A 22,666-nucleotide genomic window follows, 5' to 3' on the forward strand; every position below is an offset into this window, starting at 1 on the left:
TTTCAAAGGTTCTAGCCAAAAAAGGTACCGTTGGGGGAAAAAAAAGAGGCTTAATGCTATTGTAAGAATAGCATCCTTACAATTCTTACATTCCAATTCTACTAAGAAGTTTAGTTACAGAAATGTAGTCTTTTTCAAAGTACTTGAAAGACCTGTAGAAAACAAAACATAGTTATTCTAGAAATTAGGTTAATATTACACTCCAGAATTCTTTGTCCAACATATTTAATTCCTCGTTGCTCAACAGATTTATTCTTTCTCTAATTACAGCAGATGGATCAGGTAAAGTTTTAGAGTTCCCTATGGTTGTCATTTTCTTCATTTACAAAGATGGCAAACCACGAACTCATACTCCCAAGAAGAGAAGATGCCTTTAATGATGGCCACCACCAGAGGACTCTGAAACAAAGACACAATTTAGACTGTTCAAACAGTAGAGCTGATCAGTTCAGGCACCTAGTTCAGAACCTAGAACAGACAACTGCATCTACACCTGAGCACAAGAGCTGTCAGATTCAACTATCCTGTCAAACACTACAAAATCCTCAAACTACATACATAAACTTGGCTGATATTAAAAATCCTCTTTCCAAAATTTTAAGGCATTATTACTGGCAAACATGCATTCATCCTCAGTCTTGGTATGGTTCTTTCTATATTAGGGTTTGTTTATGCTATCATCTGTAGGTCTACTGGGCAGTATTTACACTAATTACACATTTTAAAACGTAAATCATGTTTGCATATACAAATTCAAGTGGCAGCAAATGGGCTTCTAATTCTGGTGCAGAAAGCTAAGATACAGCAGACCATGAAAAAATAAATTCCCATGTGATGTCAAATGAAACTGTAAATATCTAGCCACTACTTTCTATAAGATATAAAAATACAAGTTCAAAATGCAAGTTTAAATTTCATTCTTCTCAGCTAAGGTAGCAGCAACTCTTGAGACTGTACTGACTTAAGAAACTCCATTAAATTGTTGGGGTTTGTTTTTTTTTTTTAATATAAAAGAATGACCACTATTTAAAACCATTCCTCCCCCTCAACAAAGGCATGCAACTTCCATGCTGCTCCTAAACCCTACACAAGGGACAATTTAAGACAGAGGTAGCATCTATGCAGATTCACACGTTTCTAGGCTATAAAACCATCAATACCACCAAAACTATGTATTTTAAAGCAGTCTTTAAACAAATCCCAAAGTTATGTAAAATATGGTGAGCTAATTTTCACTACACTCCCTTAAAAATGCAACACGGTATTAGGTATTTCATACTTACTATCTGCCACTGCTTTTTTACCTGAAAAAAAGAAAATACAAGCTGAACAATGACAGTTAAAAAAGATAGTTGTTTTTTTTTTTTTGCAGATAAACTTCAATTAAATTATGCTACTTATGATGTGCTAATTTAGCTTGAACAAGATTTAGGAAGTGTATAACATGTACTTTGGTATATGTCAGTAAACATTTTAATTTTGTAAAACTTGGGTTTTTTCATTGGTTAAGAGACCATGCATTTAGAAACTGCAGCCATCAAGACTCCTCCTGTAATTCAAAAGAAGCTATACAGAAAGGTGCTATTTTATACAATATATGGGGTGTGTATATATATATATATACACACACACACACACACACACACACAACATATGGAGGTAAATTGAAGTGATAAGAATGCAGGTTGCTTTAAAATCCTCCTTTGTAAATTAAATAGCTTTACATTCCCCTTGTAATTGTTGTCCTAAAATACTCATTCACAGTGGTCAGACAAAAACAGATGGAAAAAATTCTTCATAAGGAAGACAGTCGTAAGAGGTTGTGCAATCCCCACCCTTGGAAATACTAATTTGAATTATAATTATTAAGGCCAGGAGCAACCTTTATCTAACTACCTTAAGTTGTGGCTTGGACCAGGTGAGCTCAAGAGATCCCTTCCAATCTACATTATTCTACAACACACTCTTCTATAAATACATGTATTATTTTCAAAACTGTTCCCCAAACTGTGGAAAGGCCTAAATCTACTAAAAGCCATTTTAACTTTTAAATAATGTGTAGCATATGGTTGCCCTATATCAAAGTTTTGGCCCTTAAAACCCTACATTGCCACATCTATTACTTAAGTCATAAATGAAAATAGAAGTAGCGTGACATGAACACAAACTTGAAACAGTCTGTCAACTTTGAATTCTCTTTGAAAGAAAGAAATTAAAGCAAGTTACACTACTTGTTTTCTCTCTGGCTGTTCAACTACTTCTGTTTACCTATGTAATAAAGCTTGTAAGCATAGTGTAACAGTTTTGGACAGGCTGCAAGTTGGTTGGACAAAGCTCAAGAAATGTTGAGGTAACATCCCTCAGCTGTGTCCACAGTGAGGAGTTCCTTTGTCTCCCAACTTTGTCTGCAATTCCTAACATTTCTTCATGACATGTAGTAAAGGTTTCACTTTTGGCACCAGCTGAATTGAAGGAGTTTTAAGACACCATGTACCCATGTACTTTGAGGTTCCTGCCCACTCAAATTTAATATTTTAGATGTTCTGTTTCTTCCTCCAAGGAAGCAGTACAATATCCCCAAGTAACAGATGTTAATGTTCAGTGATATTCTTCACATTTTCAGATGTACCATCCAAAAATAAAGTAAGTGCTTTAACTTTCACAAGTTCACATGGCAAAACTTTTTAATGACCACATTTTTTTTTGAGCAAAAACTCCAAAACATAAGGATTCTAAAAAAAATTCTAGTTAAAATAGGTTCCAGTACATTTCCCTTTAGGACAGATCTACAGACAGCTCTTGCTGGAAGTTACAAGTTAGATGTGTATTTTTAAAACCAACTCTTTTATTACCTAATCTTTGTAATAGTGGCACAGCTGCAGTGGTATTTGAGTATGTTTCTCTGTGTAACTTTCTACACTGAGCATGTTAATACTTCTGAATTTCTATGGCAAACACTTAGCCTTAAGTAAGAATGTTAATTTCTTACTTGTTGGATATTTTCAATGACTGATTTCTAACTGTTAAGGGTATTCTCATCTATAAACCTTATATATAAAGTAACAGCTCATTAAGACTGTAATGTATAACTTACCACCATATGAAATTTTGTAATAGGCATAAGCTGTTAATGCTACACCAACCCATATTTCTTGATACACGGTAGTGAAGTAAAACTTCATGGCTTTCAATGACTTTGGAAGCATTGTCTGCACCATCTGAAAATTACAAGAAGTTTTTTTCCACAGTGAGTTGTGCAACTGTATTCATACCTATGTTTAATATAGATGTATTTATCTGTCTACATACTCCTGATACGTATCAGCAGCAGTTTACAATTTAAAAAAGATCCCCAAGCATGTAAATGTATTTATTGTGAAGCAAAGCAATGAAAATTCAGAGTTAAGGTCAAAATTAATAGGTTAAGGCAATAAAAAAATTCATAAATTATACCTGATGAAATGGTTCAATGACAACTCAATAAAGCATTTACAGAGTAGCAATAGCTAGACTCCTTTCTCCCTATCAATCACAGCTTTTAAAAATATTTTAAGATTCTCTAAGAAAACCTTGTTCCAGACAAGCTAGGGAGGTTCCTTCCTTGCACTACCTCCTTTCCCTCCCCATAGCTAAAATGTCTCACCCAGCATGTTAATTTCTATTAAAGACAGCAGAATAAATTTTGCTAATCTACTGAATTCATGATTTACTGTGAATATTTTACTTTTCAAAATATGCCTCAAGAACAAGAAGCCTATACATGTTTGTATCTTTTCTTGTCTATACAGCCTTGTTGGACAAAAAGAAAACTTTTAAGAGGTTTTAAAATAAAGTTTACCCAAAGTCCCATTCAACATGTTAATACACATTTGCACCACACTCCACTGAAATACTGTATGTTCTACTGTCTCACATCACTTAACACCAGTAAAGTCACTTATTACAACCCACTGAAGGCACCTACAATACCTGAAGGCATATGGACAGTTTTTGGTAAATCAGACATCCAGGAAACAAACAGATTTAACCTTATCTGCCATAATTAAATGTAAATCACCCTTTGTCAAGCATCTAAGAGAAAAGGGTGCACGGGTAGCCAGTGTCAAAACAACAGGAAAAATCTTGGTGCTTCTTAAAGAATGAAAGCATCTTCATGGTAATTAATGCATAGCCAAACACTTAGCTTTACTTGTTTATGGCCAGACCTTTCAATCAAATTCATTATCGTGGCCAGATTTCCTGAAACACTGCTGTGCTTTCACCAATACACGAACACTGCACCTCCCCCAAAGTTTGCAGTATTTGCCGTTTCAGACGAACAGCAATTCTGCTGCAGCAAAATATCAAAACACAACTAACACAGAGACTTAACAGGAGCAAGGAAAAGATTCTCCCACCACCATAAACCCCCGAGAATACGCAATTCTATTTCCAGTTAACACACTGCTAAAACCCGGCAGACAGATCCCCAAGGCCTCCGTGGGCGCGACATTGTTCAGGCCTTTTTTATTAATTATTTTTTTTGCACTTTATCCGGAACACCTCGCTGACCTCTCCGCCACGACCCCACCGCAGCCCAGGCAACCCGCCCACCCGGGGCCTGGCCCACGCAGCTCCTTCCCCACACAGCGGGAAGCGGTGCGCAACGGCAGAGCTCAAGCGCCGCTTCTTTTCCCAGGCCGTGCCACAACCGCCTCCCCGAGACACCGCTGAAAGCGGGCCCACAGGCCCGGCTTGGGCCTCAACGCACCGTGACACCGGGAGATCGCGGCCGGCAGCGAAGGTCACCGAACGGGGAAGGGCTCCGCTACCGCCGCGGGGGATGCTGGGAATGGCGCAAGAACCAGCGAGCACCTCGCACCGCGAGAGGCGCCGCCGTGCAGCGCCCCCTATGGCTCCGGAGGAGCTTGGACCGGCCGGTTCCGCGCCGCGCTGCCGCTCCCCGTGCCCCGCAGCCCATCCCCGGGGTCACGGCCCCGCGCCCCCTCCGCCGGAGTTGCCGTTGTTGCTGAAAGCAGCACTCATCCCCAGGGCCCGCCTTACCGCAGCCTTGTGCCCGAGCTGCGCCTCGCTGCTGCTTCCTGAGATGGGAGCGCAGCGCGCGTCCTGCGCACGGAACAATGCCGGGAAGGGGCTGTGGCGAGCGTGTCGCTTGGGGCACAGAGTGTCCGGGAGGACGGGGAGGCACCCGCTGGGTTCGCTCCATGCGGGCTGAGGCAGCTACGTGCTGGCGGGTCTCTTCCTCCACGGGACGGGGGGGGAACAAGGGGATTGGGATTCCAGAGCAGCTCTGGGGCATTGTTATGTAGGTGCGAGGGAGAAAATGACAGCCCCGCGCCTCTCGTGGCTGAGAAGGGAGGGAACCGTAGGTTGGGACGAGCACAGGAGGGATGAAGGATCGGGATACCCCGCGGTAACCCCGGGGCCGGAGCGGCCTCACCGCGGATGGCGCCGCAGCGCGAGGCGCCGGCCCTTGGGTCACGTGCCAGGGGCGTGGCCGTGCCGCGGGCGGGAAGAGGGGCGCCGCGTGCCGCCATCCGCGAGGTGTCGCCGCCATCATGCTGCGTAAGCTGAGCGGGGAGCAGCTCCGGGAGTGGTTCACCATCGGCAAAGCCGTCACCGCCGTCGAGTTCTTGGGCGAGGAGGTGCAGGTCGGGCCCCTGCGCGGTCCCCTTTGCCGCTCCCCAGACCCTCCTGCTGCACGGGAACCTTTAAAGCCCACGGGGTGAGTGCGGGGCGCTGGGCCTCTGATGTTGGCAGCGAGTGGAGCATCCTCAGGGCCGCAGTGAGGGGCAGTGGGGGCCTCGCCTTCTGCGGTGTGTGCCCACGGCCCCGCAGGGCGTTCCCACTGGATCTGGGCTGCCTTCTGCCTCGGTTGAGGTGGGGCGGTCGTTCGATTCCAGCCTAACACCTTCGGTAATGCCTGTGTGTGTAGTCAGGCGTGAATGGGTGTGTTTTTGTGTGTTCGCAGTTGTTTCCTGAATTAGCAGTTAATGCTCTTGGGTTTGTCATCGCTAGACGTGCTATGTTTGCTTTCTCTGAAGTCCTAACAAGTGCTGCTGAAAAACTGTGGAACAGTTAGAAAAGGGCTGGTTTACTTGGATTCAGACATGTAGCTTAGGAATTTTGGTAGTGGGAAGTGATAAAGGAGATGCAAGAGTAAACTTGATTATTACGGAGTAATATTCTCACAGACTGCTCTTTTGCATTTAGCGATTAATTCAGTAAGCACTGCTGCTGATTTTAACTGATCTTTTACACTTCATAGTTACTTCTTTGTGTGGTTTTGAGGGGCTCATCATTGAATGCTGAAGAGCTATTATACTGTATGTAAATACTTTAACTACAGGTGCTTCAATATGTTATTTGGAATTAACTATGTTTTGAATAGGTTAGTCCTTTATATCAAAGTCTGTAAGCAGATTTTCTTAATACTGTGTAGGTACTACCTGCCCTATAGCTTTGTTGGAAAGTTTGTTAGGCTACAGATTTGTGAAAATTTGACTTACCTGTTGCTCTTCCTCCCTCTGATGTTCCCACATCAGCTGATATGTGGTTTTTTGTGTACAGGTAACATAGGTGTTACGTGTATGTGTGTGCTGCTGCAGTGAAATGAAAAGAACCTGTATAGGAAGGTGTGTTTGCTTAGCTGTGTTTTGTTTCTATAGTGCTTCACAGTTCTGGGAAAATTCATACGCTTGCAGAGTTTTTACAGAACTTGAAGAGCCTTGAGAAAATTAAGATTCGAGTAGGAAACACTTAGAGTTTATTCACTCTCTTCTTAAAGAATGTGAAGAGCGGAAATCAATTTATCTCCTTTTGTTTAGGCTGCTTGTAGCATAGCAGTTAATATTTCCTTTAAAACTCCTGGTATGTTTTTGGGGAAAAAACAAAATCAAAACTATTTCAAATATTTGTTTATTTCAAGCTGGATACACAGTTACTCATGGTGACTGCCTTCCTACCTATTTTGTCTAAATTTGTATGTAAGCATGTGTAGGATTAATACCCAATTTGTAACAGTAATAATGGGTGTGGTAATGCACAGAAGTGTAATAGCTGATATTCTCAAAAAAATGTTAGAGACTGTCTAATGGGATCTAAAAGCCTCATGTCTGCCTTTAAAAAGTGATACAGAATGCGTTCTCTGCCTTTACCAATGTTATTTCATTTTTCAAGGCTTTTAATATTGTCTCGTAGTGCAACCCATAGAATAGCAGTATTAGCAATTGAGTTTGTTAAGGAAATAGTTATTTCTTAGAAATTGTGGTTGCAATTTTGTTTAACTGGCTTATTAATTAACTTTTTAATTCCTCTCATTATGTTTAACTGAATGAAAAGAAACTGAGACTCTTAAATCCTTCCTTGTTATGAGTGCAATTGTGGCTCACATTAAAGCAATCAACCACCTTTTCTGGAGGCAAAACTTTTCTTTCTTCCATTTCATAGCTCTAGTTTTCACCAAGCTAGCCCTTTTTTATACCCAGCTTATTTGGCTAAAAACACACTGAGCACTGTTCTGTCTGACACCTGTGTAGGTGGGAGACATTGCTGCCTTTTGATTACCTTTCTGTCACTGCTTAGTGTCAGCTGCCTGCCTGCATCAGAAATACCAGCTGGGTTAATAGAAGGAACAAGATAGATTGTGATCACCTCATGCAAAGCTCGGAGGCCATATATAGAAAGGGCTTGAAAAAACAGGTGGGTTCTCAGACAGCAATGGTCAGCAGGGAAGTGATGACTTTTTTACCGTGTTACTTCTGTCTGTACCCAGTGAGATTATGGACTTCCCTTCTCTGGAGACATTCAAAACCTGCTGAATGTGTTGCTGTATGGCCTACACTATGTGATCCTACCCTGGAAGCGGGTTGGACTTGATCTCTCAAGGTCTCTTCCAACCCCTAACATTCTGTCATGTAGATGAAATCTTAAGTGTAAGCTAAATTACAGAAAATAGCTTGTCTTAGTGGGCAGACTGAAGTATGGAGTCTCTTTGTAGCATGTTGCTGTAAACCTAGCAGATTTCTCTGAAACATGTTTAGTTTGTTGTCTTGCTCTTACACCCTTGTTTTTTGTATGTTTTTCTCTGGTTTTTAACTAGAGTATATGATCCTTTCATCAGGTGAAAGTGCTCATATTCCCTGAAGTTCACCTCTCATTTCTGTATTTGAAAAAAAATGGGACAGTGAGGTCTTAGTGGATGGCTTTTTATCAGCCTTTAAATAATTTTTTTTTTTCCTTTACTCTCTCCAGTTCCCAGTTTGGTTTGTCCTTGTCTTTCCCCTCCAAGTGCAGATATTAGAACTGGATGCAGTACCTTAGTATCAGTTTTATCAATAAAGGATGCTTATAAAAGCAGGGAAGACTTTGTGTGTTTCTTCTGCATGATGCTGCAATTTACCATTGAATTAGCTGTGATTCCTAGATAATTTTCCCCACTGTTATTCATTGACTGCCTTTTAGTGTATGTTTAGTTGACGTTACTTGTTTCTTGACTTAAAATGCAGGTGCAGTCACTTGCTTATATTAAAATGAAAGTTATGAAGAATGGTTATCATCTTATGGGCCTGTTTTTTTCTTTTTTCCTGTTTTTGTTGATAATAAAGGTAAGTGGACTTTGTATGTTTACTGGTCTGCTGTTTTCCATAAATTAAAATTTGGAAGCTATTTTTTGGGGCATTTTTTCCCACCTATTTTCCAATAGAAAGCTGTGAAGATACTGTTTTAAGGAACTGATGTATGTGAATTACCATTGCTGCAATCTTATACATTTGAACAAATAAAAAAAATTCTGAAACTGGCACTGTGGATGTTAATTCTCAATGTAATAGTAATTCTGCTTATGTCTTTTATATATCCTCAGTACCTGTTACTCTCTTTCCTGTGGAAAAAAGGTATTTCAAGTTTTAACTCTTTAGGGAACTTTATCACTGAGAGAAAACCTTTCTTTCCAACCATCCTGCTCTCATGCAGGGATCCATATCTGGATTGTTTAGAAAATAAATTTTCATTGCATGAAAATAAACTGATAATCTTTATTCTGCATCAGTAAGGCAGAGTGGGTCAAGATGAGCTCTTTTATTTGTCCACACACTGAAAGCCGCAGAAAAGGAGGGTGAAGAGTTTAGGCCATCTTTCAGAGCAGAAATAATGAGTTTGCATGTTTTGTGCATTTAGTTTGAGGGTCTGGTTCCTTTTGGTATTGAACTGCATTTTTTATTATTCTAATTCAGTAGGAACTGAATTGCTCCCTGTCCTTTAGTGCTTTCTCAGTGAGGTGTGTGTGTGCCAGGGTTCTGATTGTTTAGCCTTCTGTGTATGTTATGTTCCACTTCTGTGCCAGAAAAGTTATCTAGATCAAGAGGTTTACAAAGTTTTTTTTAGTAGTATTTTTTATCTTTTATGAAAATACTGTGCTATTTGTTTCATTGAACTAGTAAATACTTTCTTGGGTGGGGTGTACAACTGTGGAACATACTTTCCACATTGTGTTACCAGCGCAAGGAAATCTGAGTTTCATCTTCACTATATTTGAAGGCAATACTAGAGGATGCAGTTTTCCTCTGTCTTAGAAAAATAGTGCATTTTGTGATCTGGTCTGTCTTAAGTCTTCCTCATTTTTATAATGTGGCAGACAGATTAAAAGGAAATCTGGATGTGAAGAGGTTACATAAGACACTGAAAAATTTGTTAGAATACGATGATGGGAGCCCAATTGGAAATGCAGGAAATAGAGTTGTGGCGTATGTTTTCATTGATTTTCTGCTCTGATTGTCTGCTGGGTCCATAACTGCTACATATCTGATCCGTCTTGTGAGACACTATTATGAACCCACAGTGATAGGTGATGGCAACCAAAAACCATGAAATTTGGTTTTACTTATATTTAAAAAGACCACCTCTTGCTTTGGAAATTATCTATTGACTCTCTTGCTGTTCTAGAAAAGTACTGTCTGATTTGATCCAAATTTTTACATTCCGTCTTTCAGGAAAATTTTTTATAATTTAAATGAAGAAATAACACTTTGATATATAATACATTAACTTCTAAAAGTGTAGAGAGCTAGTTATTCAATGCTGTTAAATAACCAATGTTTTAATTTAGTTGTCTATCTCCGCAGTATTTCAGCATGTGCAGAGCACAGTTTGAAAAAATACAGAAAGGGTACATATGCTGTGTTCTAATTTCTGACATTGTTCTCATTTTAGAACTTATTCTTGAAGTAAAGAAATAGGTTTAGCTTCAAATAGTATTTACCAGTTTATTTAGTACAACTGATACTATAGTAAGCCATTGATTATAAAGTTCCTATACAGTCTAAAAGCTATGTGACAAATACAGAAGTTTTTGCCCAACACTTCATAGATTGATGCTGTTTCAAAATACAGAATGCAGTCATTTCTTGTTTAAATACGCCTAGCTGTATGTCTAGAAGTGCACACATCTAGCTAAAAATGAAAATGTCAGGGTTTTTTGAGAAACATCTACATTTTTTGTTAAAAGGTATCTTCAAACACAACATCTTTAAGATAATGTTAAAATAAGAGTTCATATATAAAGTTGTATACTGCATACTAGCTATAATCAAGCATTTTAATTTCTGAACTTGGGGAAAAGGGAGCATGTCAGGTTTCTTAGTCCTGTGTGTGTGGAAAGGCAGTCAAGAAAAAGGAATGCAGAGCGATTACGTATTTTTTTAAAATAAATTTACCAATTTAACTTGATGGGTAATAATAGGGTAGATTCCAGATTCTGTGGGAGAAGGTGGGAAACATGCTTTGTGTGTTTTTGTCGACATAACTTGAAACTGTGGGGATTTCATCTTTGTCCAGTTTGTTAGAACTGTCTCCACGCAGGGTGCAATGTTCAGAGCAATTTGTATTCCATGCATCTACCAGTTGGTCTTGGTGGTTTTCTCTCTCAAGAGTGGTAAGAAAATCTTTTAAAACTTGTTTGAATATATAGACTATTTCCCATGGTAATACATCATTTTCTGCCAAAACTTCACGAAATCTAGAAACAAACAAAAACCAAAATCTAATCATCAGCATTGAAAACAGTTTCCTCTCTGGTCTTTTGAGGGGAAGGGAAGGAGGAGGAAATGACTGTATTTATTCCTTGCTGCCACATTTCCCCATACACCTCCCCCAAAAGATTGTAAGAGGAAAAGAGCTCAAACAATGCTGGATGTGGGCCAGCTATTATGAGGAAATTTTTTTTTTTTGGCCCTTGTGGGTAGCTTGATTTAAACTGACTTTGCTTGTAGGTATATTCAGGGCTTTAAAAGGCACATGGGTTTGTTATGTCCTTTCTACATATACATGTCCTTTCTACATTTCTACATAAAAAATGAATTTATATACAGGTGGTAGGAGATTGTTCTCTTTGTAAAATGTGGGATTTTGTTTGTTTTTAAGGAAAGGGATTTTTTTCCTCCCCCAGTGATTTTAGTTTTATAAGCTTTCAGGTATTTGGGACAGTGAGGCTGTGTTTGTGAGTCACAGGGCATTTCATTAGTGCTTTTGTTTGAGTTTTTGGTTGTTGGGTTACTATTTAATACATACTGGGCATAAGTGACAAGAGAGAAGCTCAGAGTAATGAGAGGTCACATGTTGAACCATGTGAGACTTCCTTTGTTTTGAATTAGGTCAGGAAAATCCTGACTTAAAACTTCCTTCAGGTACAACATATTAAAGATGTAATTGCTGAAACACCTGTAAAAATGTGTTCAAGTCGCTTGTCATTGTTACTTTAGAAGAAAGATCAGAGATTCGGTAGAAGAAACCCCTTAATTATCATGCAGTACTCAGAGAAACATGAAAGGGTTACCTGCTGAGAACAGTTCCTGTTTGGCAAGGCTGGATTTGTGAACACAGAACTTCAAGCTGCCTTTGCTCAGTAGCTGGAATTGTTGCTTGAGGATTTTGGTAGTTCTTCAACCAGTTGTAATCCATGCCAATCTTCTGGACTTTTTGTTCATTTTCAATCTCTTGGACTAATCTTTCACGCTCTTTCAGGTGCCATTTCAGTTCCCTCAGTAGGGTTTTTGTAACTACTTCTGATCCAGGATGTCTTGAGGGTTTATAGGAATCATTTTTTGACCATTTCATCCAACCGAAGAGTGGCATTTTTAAGCTGTGAAGGAAGAGGGAAAAAATAACTTTGTTTATTTATGTCTGGCCCATAGTATTTATCCTTGTAGGCTTCTTTTTTAGCAGATGAATATTTAAAGGAAACTTGATTAATGATCTAAAATATTTTGCAGTACAATATAAGTAGTGGTAACAATGATTTCTAAGCCACAAATCTGAAAAGCCTTGCATTTTGTAACATTTTCTGGGTTCACACAACTGCAAAGTTTACAGGATTTAAAAGCGCATGTCTGTCACTCTGGAAATACTTCATTTTTCATTCTCATAGAATGTGTACTTTAAAAAACAGAGCAGAACAACCTGAAGCCAACCAAACAAGAACCCCTCCCCAAAACAACAGAAAAAAACAAAACAACAAACCCCCAAAATTGGAAGTAACCCGTTCATGTTTAAAAGTAATTAAATAAAGTTAAGTGCTAGAACTCTTTGAGTTTTTAGAGCTTCTGCATAAATTTTTATTTTAAATATATTCCATTTTACATAACCTGGAAACAGTAACCTGGTGGAATAGGCTTTTAAATTGCAGTTCATTACAAATCATGCAGACACAAGCATGCTAATAGGAATAAAATAACCTAAATTACCTTTGCAGTTGTCTCTGAACAGTGTTGTTTCAGGTGAGTTTGCTTGAAGGTCTTTTATTCTAGCATATCCTGTTTTCAGGCTGTTACTGCTGCTGGAAAAAAAAAAGCTGGGTTTTTTTGTTGTTTTGTTCTTGGGGTTTTTTTTTGGTTTTTTTTTCATTTACTCCAACCGTGCTTAGAAAAAATGGGTTTCTGTACTGCATATGACATCTTAAGCTTTTCTGCTTTTAAGGTTCTTTTTCATCCTCTGTGCCAGAGAGATGTAGTAATCCATTTAGCCTAACATGGTCTCTCAAATACTCACTACAAAGTCCATTAAGATCTCCTACCTTTGAATTGAGTTCTGCCGATGGGAGCAGTTTAAAAAAAGATGGTAACAATTTCAAATTCTTGTTGCTAAATCCATCCAATGGTATTGTTGGCTGTGAGATGAATAATGATTGTCTGAAACAACTACAGATGTGCTTCTAGCTAAAGTTAAGGTTGTCGTATGATGTGATGCTTGGCTGTGCATAGCTGTAGGTCATGGTTTAGAGCTGTATTTTTTTGCCTGGAGAGTGCTAAAAATAACCACATTGCTTTTATCCTTAAACTAAACTTTCAGGCCACTGAGATGCTGGAAGACTTCTATCCCATTAGAGGGGGATCAGGCTGTTCTACTGTCATTTTTAAACAGCTGAGAAGAGTCTTTCTCTAGTGAAGATAATCTAAAGCCTTTGTTAAGTGAATGTTGACAGAAGAGAGCTTTTTTTCAGTTGCTTGGGATTTTGTTGGTATATTAAATGCTTCTTTCAGATTAATTTCATCAGTCTCATGGTGCTACACTTTTTCATTACTGTGCATAGCTGTTGGCATTTTTAATTAACATTTTAAATGTGTTTAAAGAAGCCAGTCTGTAACACCTATGGTGTGCCTTAAAAGACACATTAATCTAATTAAAGGAATAGAATGATAAAGAGATGCAAATTAAGGCAAAATTGATATATAAAGTCCAGAATTGTAATTCTTACCATAGACTCTGCTTCTCTCTCAGCTGGCTGTCAGTTGCCTGCTCCCTCTTTCCTTGACGAGCATATCCATTTTTAAGATTAATTTTCAGAGATGGCATTGTGCACACTAAAGGTCGCTGAAGCAGCCATTTTCCGTTCCAGTTATCGAGTCTCTTCCTATTAATCTAAACAGTAGGCATGATACACAAAATGCCTTCTCTTCTGCTCTTTCTTGTTCTAACGAGTGTCTTTGCTCCTGTAAGGATTTTTCAATTCTGCTTTTTTGCCTCCACTGGTGTGTTGGAACTGTTGGGAGACCAGGAGTTCTGTGAATGTGTTCTAGATGTCATGTAACATAAAGGGTGACGTGTATGGCTGTTATTAAAGCTGATACTACTTATACATTGGAAAAATTCAATTGTCAGTATTAATTCTCTTCAACTGGAAGGTTTTCACATTGCATTGTATATGGTACTGTGAAAGAGGAAGGGAGCTAGGTTTATGATGACAGAACTGTCCTGGCAGATTTTCTGATGAAATGAAAATGTTCCTTGCCACCTCCTGTACAGCAGAGTTAACGTGTCACCACTTTTTCCCCCAGTATATCAAATCAGAAAGTAAACTGCTATACAGTATGAAACCATTGTAGTGTCTTTGCAAATTAAGGAGGTGCATACTGGAAGGTTTGCAAATAAATTAAATGAGAAACCTAAAAGTATTTTTGTTTGTTTTTAACCAGATTTTTAGTTGCATTGTATGGCAGGATATTGAGAATTGTATCTATTAGTAGAAGAACATTGAAACGGAAAATTCGTTGTTTCTGCTTTTTTATGCATTTTGGATCTGTATTCAGAAATAGACAACTGTTCCTGTGAGGAGCGCATTGGGAACAGCTCTTCAGAGCAGAGCTGTATTTTATGTATTTGCCATCCAGGGGCTAGTCCTGGAAGCTTTGTGGGGAGTTAAAATTCTATCCAATTGTCCCTAAATGTACTTGTGGTTTTGCAGTGCTGTGTCAGGATGGAAGTTTTGGTATGATTTTGGCTGACAGTGGGCCTGTTCCCTGAAGGCATTTCTGAGTTTGTCCTAGTAGTAACTACAGCTGCTGTTATATCTTAATCTGGGTGGGAAGAAACACTTATATTATCTTTATATCTCTCATGGTTATGGAAAAATGTTTTCGTCTCCTTAACATTTGGCTGGGAATCTTGCAGTTTCCTTAAGTCTGTAAATTCAGAGAACTCTGAGTTGCTGTATTTTTAAAAGTACTTTTAAGCTTCTGAATCTCTTTTCTTTGGCATTTAATCTCATTACTCACTTCGGTAAACTTTCTAGAAGTTTCAGTCCTAGCAGTTTGGCTTTCTTACTGTAGCATGCCAAAGCAATGTTTTTACAGTTTTTATTTCTGTTTTCTGAATTTTTGTTTGCTGGTGTTAGTGACTAAAACACATTACTACCCAAGTGAGACTGTAACATTAGTTATATGATGATGAGTAATTGTTGTTTAGGAAGCCTTATTTTACCTTGCCACTTCAGCAGAGCAGTTGTTTGCTAAGCAATTTTATCCTGTAAATTAGCCTTAATTTTCTCTGAATATAATTTAAAATGTAAATTGAAGATTCTTTATTTTTTTCAACTTTCCTTCAACCTTACTTTATTTTCCAAGTTCTTGAAGCAAGAAATGTAATGAATTTTTGAAACATATATGCTGTTTCTCTCATAATTTTCTTTGAACAGTAAGTGATATGTCCTCTTATGTAGGTAAATCGGGGTATCTTTTCATATAACCATTTCTTATGCTTTCTCTTAATCTAACTTCTTTTTCTGTAGAGTATTTTAGGTTTGTGTGCTGTTGCCGTTCTCAGATTGAGCTGAGGGAGCAGCAAGAGTTAAGAGCCAAAGTGCAGACTCACTTTTATGAATCAAGTAAGACAGTTTTAGTGGGCTTTCTGTTCTTGGTATGGCAAGTCCAGATTCATCATCAAAGAGCCTCATTCTGAAACAACAGCCTTTCAAGAGTCCATGTTCATTGAAAATTGATTGGGTAAAAAAGTAAATCAGAGTGGCAGCCAGTGAATAAAACAGAATCTCTTTTCTTGCATCCCTATGCAAGACACACGGGTTATTAATTAACAATGTATAGAACAAACTTGAAAACCTTGTTGATAGCTAATATTCATCTTGTGGACTTCTTGGTAATAAAAATTGTATTCCAAAGTGTTGATGTCTTCCTCTCTCTCCCCTCCATCCAACTCCAAGTAAATGGGAGGATCATATCCATCAGTTCTTTCTTGCTGTCCGTTCCTACTGATTGTCAGTTCTGGTTTACAGAGATGTTTCTCGCTCGGGCATTAAGCTACGGAGGGACTTTTGGTAAGGGCACATAATGATAGGGCAAATGGTAGTGGCTTTAAAGTGGAAGAGGGTAGATTTTGGTTAGAAATTAGGAAGAAGTTCTTCACTGTGAGGGTGCTGAGGTATTGAGCAGTCTCCCTTACATGGGGAAGTTATTTACTGTCATGGCAAATGTTCAGCTATGTAAGGTATCACATTAGTTTCAGAAAAGAGGCTTTGAAACAGTCTACTGTATATATTGTACTAAAATTGTACAGCAAAATAGTACTGTAAAGATAAGTGGTTTTTTTCCAGTGATTCCTCCCCCGCTCCCCGAGATCTCTTAAGTAGGTGAACAGCTTGTGTGTGTGATAGAAGCAATGACTTAGGGCAGTCCTGCTCTGTGAAGTTAGTGGCTCCAGCCCCCTTGCAAACGGATTTTTTTGGTGTCAAAATAGCCATAAATAAGCACAAAGTACATGGGAGTTTCATTACATACCTGAATATTTTCTGTATACAGTCAGGCTTGCTGCATAAGAAGTGTTACTTTTTCAGGGAATAAGATTGTATGCATCTGTTTATTTAATAAGGCTTTTTTTACTCATGGCTTCTAGAGACCATTAGCTCTGTTCAGTGTATGCACTGGCATTGTAATAAACAGCACTGAGAAGAGGCAAATAAATGATCTGTCCAGTTTGCTTGGGGTTGTGTGGTTGATTCTGTTCCTCAGTTCTTGTGTGCAGAAATGGTTTGGTTAATACTTCAAATGCTCAAATACCCAAGTTTGCTTGGGTATGCAAACCCAAGCCTGTTATGGTGGCCTTGGTAACCTATTAGAGGTCACTCTGTAGCTTGAAGAAAAGGAAAACCTTTCTCTAGCTGATTTTATTTAAAGAAAGCACCCTTCAGTGTATTTGAGAGCATTTACAGTTGGATGTGTCAGTAATTTCTGGTGTTAAATTGTTTTTTCCCTTCTAGTAATTCCCCTGAAGTTACAGCTGTATTTAATTTTGTTTGTGACACTGAATTATCCTTTCGACTCAAGTGAGAAATACTTATAAAAAATAATCAGGATAGAAATAATTTTCTCAAATGCTCCAAATTAGTTTAACTAGTCAATTCTGTAAAGATCAGTCACAGCTCAGAGAAATGTCATGGTAATTACAGCACATGCTAAGGAATAAGGAAAGTATCCCATTATCTTGTAAGAAACAGTGTTAATTCTCTCCCAAGAAGAAGTATGTACCTTTTTACCTGGTTAGAAAGCCTTGATGGCTGGAATGGATTTGAATTTTCTGAATCTTGTCATTCCTCTGCTGTCAACAAATGTTTGAAACTAATTAGAAAAATGTTCCATCCCTTTCTGTTTGTCCAGGAATGTGTAGGTTGATATCTCCTAATGATGGCTTGTTAATGATTTCTTGAAAGGATTGTATTGTTAGGATGATTTAGGAGAGTTCCTAATCATAGAGATTGTTTCTCCATTTTGCTTTAAAAAACCCCATTATTCTGTAAGTTTCTAATTTTATTAAAGCTCCAAAGTTCAGCATTAAATCATTGAGAAATGGTGTAATGAAGATTGTTTGTTCCTTTCATATGCACATATGCAATTTTTCACTGGCATATGATTTTGCCCAAGACTGGAGCTTCATTCAGTGCATCGAATGAGCAATGTTCATCCTTAATGACTGGCTATTAAATAGTTTCTTTATTCATTGTTTAGCCTGGGGTATATTTACTTCATGCAGTTTTTTGAAGGCAGAGAACCTATTTTGTGAAAGCAAATAGCCAGATATTCATACAGAAAAAATTTGATGTATTTTCACAAATCACTGAGGTCATAATGTCTTCATTTTCCTGGAGCTTGACAGGCAAAGATCAAAAGCACTTACATCCTTCAGTGAGCCCATCTTGAAATGCTTAATATTCCATTTCCAGGAGCGTCTTGTTGAATATATCTTGTATTATATAAAACTTTTTCTCAGCTGTCTTCAGCTACTGCTTAAATAACTGATGCTTCTGCAAGGTCTTTACAACAAATGAGGAACACAGTCCTGCCTTTCTCACCCTCAGTCCCCACCCCTCAGTGGAAGATTTTTGTTTGAAAATGGTTTGCTTTCTGTTGCTCAGGGCTCTCTCAGTTGAGTAAGACAGTAAAAGAACAAGTTATGTTTACCATACATCCTGGTTTTGTTGTAAGATAATGTGTGTCCAGTGCACTTGGTGAGGCTGTAGTCTAATGGAAATGAAAAATAATTGGTTGTACCACTGAAATATGTATAACAGTGGATATAATACTGCCAAATTGAGATTGTGTGGTCAAGTTTAGTTACTTTCAACTACTAGATGCTTGATTTTGACACCTTCAGTGTATTTTTAGGTTTTACTTGTGTTTAAAACATATGCCTGGAAAAACCTATTTAACAAATGGTCTGAGGTATATGTGAACTCTACAGAACTCTATCTTGGATTTGGGTATGTTGAGGAGTGCTCCCTGTCCCAGCAGTTTCAGAAGAGTGATAATGGTGGTGTTGCACTCTGCTTGCATAAAGTAGGAAGTTGATACCTTGTGATTGTTCAGATGTGTGCAATCCTGTTGGATCTGCATCAGAAGGTACTTGATCCAGGGAGAAATTGCCCTAACTCTTTTTCTGAAATACTGCAAAAATAGGGTAAGAAGCCATTTCGTGGGTGGTTGAGAGCAGCAGGTGATAACTACTTGGTGTTTCCTCTAAGAGGAAATAATACCTGTTTGAATTCAAAGCTCAGCTGGCAGAGATTTTGCCGTGTCAGAAGGTGGGCGCTCTGTGGCAGCAAGATATTGTGAATTACTCTATAAAACAGCTATGTGACACAGTTCCATGTTAAAAATCTGTGGTTGATTTCAGCTTTATTGGTTTTGGAGTCAGTGTTGCTTACTGTTTGGGTCACGAAGTTGACACTTCTGCAGCAGCACCTTATTTGATAAAATGGCTCTGAAATACACCTACAGAGAAACAGATCTGCTGTGCATTAACAAATTATTAAACAGCAAAAACTTGGACTAGGCCTAGAATTTTAAGTGCAAAAGCATAGATTTCTCTTCTAGTTTGTATTTTATTTAAAGAAAGAGGGTGCATTTAATTTGTTCAAAACTTATGTAAGTTCATTTTATAATAATAAAAGTATATATGCTGCTTTATTCTTTATTGAAATCAATGTGGTTTTCTTCACACTGTTATGTAGAATAGAATTTTAAAAATCCCATTTCATTCTCCTTATGTTGTGGATAGTCTTTTATCTTTTGTGTAATAAATTTTCATGATATTCATTGATTGAGTGATTATGTTAATCTTTTTCCATATCCACTGTCATCTCTTGCCTCAAAAGACAAAAGCTCTTTCCTTAAAGTAGTGTGATGTCCAGGTAATCATGCAAGAGTTACGTGTACTTTCTTAATTGTTTTGTGTCAAGAATTGGTGAAAAAGAGCTATTTCATCTTTGTTCAGAAAAAAAATCGTAGGTATTCATTACAAGGGAACTTCCTAGGTATTAAAAACCTAAAGGGTGGTATTTTGGGAGCTATTTTTAAAAAAAATATATTTAAAAAAAAAAAGATTTAGTGTGGTATTTTCATCTGGCTAGTATCTAGCTTCAGAGAGAAAATTTATTTCTGAAGTTTGTTAATTAAAGTAGTTCCTGTGTGCCTGAGAGACTCTGAACTTACTGTATAATGTTTTTATTCCCAGGGATACCTGTGACTGTTATATTAGGAAAAAATCATTGCTTTGTCATTGGTTTCCTCTTCAGGCTGCCTATCACAGGGAGTGTTGGAACTGAATATGCTGAAGAATGCAGACAAATAGTTGGACAAGAATTAGGTGTAGCTGAAAATGATCAACTTGTTTGTAAACCAGGTAAAATATACATTTGCTTACTTTTATAAACTCAGATGTACTTGTCCTTTTGCTTCTGTTGTATTTCCCCACATCTCTTGCCCAAAACAGAGCTGTGAAACCTAACTGTGTATTACTTGGTTAATGCTGCATGTGCTTCTGGAAACCACAGTGCATAATGCTGCATAGATAATGTGCATACATCTGGCTTAATGTATTGATAAAAATGTAGGCAAATGATTAAAATATGCCAAACATACCACTCATAGGATTAAAGTCTTTCTTTGTTATGTTTTCCCAGTTTCTATCTGTGTTCTTTCTGTGTATTCTTGGTTGTTGCTTTGAACTGCCTTTAGAGAAAAATTTGATTGCACTTCTTGCTTAGGAGCTCTAGTAAAAGCAGTATTAGACTGATTCACTTGTCAGGACAACTCAACTTCAGACTCCTATTTTGCCTCTTAATTTCCAAATTTGTTACCATAGCTGATTTCCTTAAAAAAAAAAAAAAAGGACTTTTATGTGACATTCTCTGTTATATTTATTATATTACTTTGCTGATATACCAAAAAGCAACAAATTGAGAATTTTTCTAGGAATTACTGTCCTTCAGTATTTCTGCTAATTATGCAACCTCTATAACTCAGGTAGTAGATGAAGCCATTTTTTTGGTCTGTTGTCAGCTGAGAGGCAGCAGGTGCAGCTGGCCTGTCCAGCACATGCCATGCATCTGACCATCTGTCCTAAGTACAAAATAGTCTCCTGTTCTCTTGACAGCTGTTAGCAACACACTGGGGGACTCTGAGCAGACTGGGTAGTGATGGCACTGGAAGATTCTTAGGGCATTCTGAGGCAGAGCTGCCAAATCCTGCCTAGATATAGAATAACACAGAAACTTCTGAAAATCCTGCTTGTTGGTGTTAGCAACTTTGACTTAGATTCACGGGTCCCAGGTTAGGGTAGTATGAATAAAGAAGCTCGGTGAGTGAGCCTGAGATTTGTAATGTAAATCTTATGGATTATAAATGTGTACAATAATGAGACTGCTGTTTCAAATGGTACTGTGTTCATGACAATTTCAAGAGCTTCAAAACCCATTTGTAACTATCAGCTACATCAATCTGGAAGTGCATGCTCTATTTAAGAACCCAAAAATTGTCATAAATTACAAAGGATTCAATCTAGACCAGACTCTACCACTCCACATGTATAGAAATATAGTCAAGGAATAAGATGCACAAAAGAGGAAATAAGGGTGATTTTGCCCAGAGGCTTCAAAACCAGTCCCCTTCTCTTGCTTCTTCTGAATTGCTCTTCTACTTGTAGGTTGGTTTCTGTGTAAATTGACAGCCTATTTTAAAGCTTTCAGAGTTACTGAAACTGTTGTGGTATTTGCTAATGCCTTGGAGTTCTTTGGAGTTTAAATTTTGTGCTTTCCAATTTCTTTCGGAAACTGTGCTTTTATACTGAGAGGACAAGTAGAAATGCCTCATCTGCTTCTCTGTCAGAGAAAATGGATTGTCAGGGAACTGCATTTAGAGTTCTGGCTTGTACAGAGCATGGTAGAAATGATAATGGTGTGGAAAGGAAGTCAAAGTGATTAAATAAAAGTAGAAGAAAATTCTTTGTCGCAACTGTTAGTCATCAAGCTCTTCAGGGCTCAGTCAGCAGCAACTTCATGTACTTTGTTGTGACTCAAGTAGCATGACTTACTGTGAAGTCCTTGTGCTTTGTGGCTCAGTTCGGGAGCCTTGTTGCTTCCTTTGGTTTACCTTTTGAATGAGCTTGTTCGCAAACTTTAATTACATTGTGTTTGTATCTTAGTAGAAGCATGGTCAGTGATACAGCAAGCATTTCATTTGTCTCACTTAACCTGTACTTCCAAGTATAAATTTTTATGCATTTCACTTTCATTTGCTTAGTGGCAGCTACAAAGATTCAGCTTTGCAATCTTTTCTTCCCAGAACTGCTGAATACAAAAATCTAATCTTCTGTTAAAGGATCTCTTCAAATTCAGTTCAGGAAACAGGTACCAGAAGGAATATATCTGCCATATGGGCTACAGTAACTGAGATATTTCAGAATTAATCTTTTTATGGGCAGTAGACTGTTCTAGTCATGGCATTCAACATATCTTTATAGAACTTCAATAATAATTGTGAAGGAAGTGAGCAGGCAAATTCATCTTTCCTGTAACTGAGTTTTCAGTTTCTTTTTGCATCAGCTTTTGGGTAGAGATAGTAATATCATCAGTTATTTGGGACTGACGTTGACACTGCTTATACACAAAGTATTTTGCTTGTTGTAAAACAGCACGCTGGGGAGTTGCAAGCTTCCTCAATTTACTATTTTGAAGTTGGAAGTGTCCTGCATTCTCTGTGTCAAAATACAAGATGCATATTTGAGCATTGTATCTTACAAAGGTTGAGTTTGGTTGTCCCAGTTTTAATAGTGGCTTCTGGAAAGTATAAGCAATTTAAAAAGTGAATCCATGCCTTTCTTGCTGATCAGTCTGTAGTCCTATAGCACCTTGAATCTAGATGCCTCTGTATTTGCAGAAGCTATATTTTTTAAAGACTGGTTCTCATTTTGGGATGTTACAGACATGGATGTAAAAAGAACCACCGCAAAACCAAACAATAGTTGAAGGTAATTACACCGTAATAGAGTCCACACTTGAAGGGCTGTTTAAGTTAGTAGACTCACCTTGGAAATCTTATGGGGATGTATATTG

The 22,666-nt window shown here is 38.1% G+C and overlaps 3 protein-coding genes across 3 annotated transcripts in view; 1 reads left to right on the plus strand and 2 right to left on the minus strand.

Moving 5' to 3' along the window:
- Window positions 1-208: 208 nt before the first annotated feature.
- ATP5MPL (ATP synthase membrane subunit 6.8PL) lies at window positions 209-4,848 on the minus strand. Its single transcript, XM_030452249.1, has 4 exons — window positions 4,751-4,848; window positions 3,095-3,218; window positions 1,284-1,304; window positions 209-399 (listed from the first exon to the last, which is right to left on the minus strand). Exons 2-4 carry the CDS (start codon window positions 3,216-3,218, stop codon window positions 374-376), a joined length of 171 nt encoding a protein of 56 aa, XP_030308109.1. The 5' UTR covers window positions 4,751-4,848; the 3' UTR covers window positions 209-373.
- Window positions 4,849-5,558: 710 nt separating this feature from the next.
- Window positions 5,559-22,666, plus strand: part of TDRD9 (tudor domain containing 9) — a 65,898-nt gene continuing 48,790 nt past the window's right edge. Inside the window, exons 1-2 of the mRNA XM_030452257.1 lie at window positions 5,559-5,725; window positions 19,850-19,956. Of these exons, the coding sequence (XP_030308117.1) occupies window positions 5,559-5,725; window positions 19,850-19,956 (274 nt within the window). The remainder of the gene's footprint in view (window positions 5,726-19,849; window positions 19,957-22,666) is intronic.
- RD3L (retinal degeneration 3 like) lies at window positions 10,717-12,129 on the minus strand. The gene is made up of 2 exons (XM_030452258.1): window positions 11,831-12,129; window positions 10,717-11,014 (listed from the first exon to the last, which is right to left on the minus strand). The coding sequence occupies exons 1-2, from the start codon at window positions 12,127-12,129 to the stop codon at window positions 10,717-10,719; spliced, it is 597 nt and encodes a 198-aa protein (XP_030308118.1).

Source organism: Calypte anna, chromosome 5A (genome assembly GCF_003957555.1).
Source record: "Calypte anna isolate BGI_N300 chromosome 5A, bCalAnn1_v1.p, whole genome shotgun sequence".
Taxonomy (NCBI): domain Eukaryota; kingdom Metazoa; phylum Chordata; class Aves; order Apodiformes; family Trochilidae; genus Calypte; species Calypte anna.

Bases quoted from the DNA above. Each gene is read 5' to 3' on its own strand.
- RD3L (XM_030452258.1), bottom strand. From the start codon at position 12,129: ATGCCACTCTTCGGTTGGATGAAATGGTCAAAAAATGATTCCTATAAA. The intron at 11,015-11,830 runs GTAACCCTTTCA...GTTTGTTTCTAG, and splicing joins ACAGGAACTGTTCTCAGCAG to ATTTCGTGAAGTTTTGGCAG.
- ATP5MPL (XM_030452249.1), bottom strand. From the start codon at position 3,218: ATGGTGCAGACAATGCTTCCAAAGTCATTGAAAGCCATGAAGTTTTAC. The intron at 1,305-3,094 runs GTAAGTTATACA...TCTTTTTTTCAG, and splicing joins TTACAAAATTTCATATGGTG to GTAAAAAAGCAGTGGCAGAT. The intron at 400-1,283 runs GTAAGTATGAAA...TCTTTGTTTCAG, and splicing joins TAAAAAAGCAGTGGCAGATA to AGTCCTCTGGTGGTGGCCAT.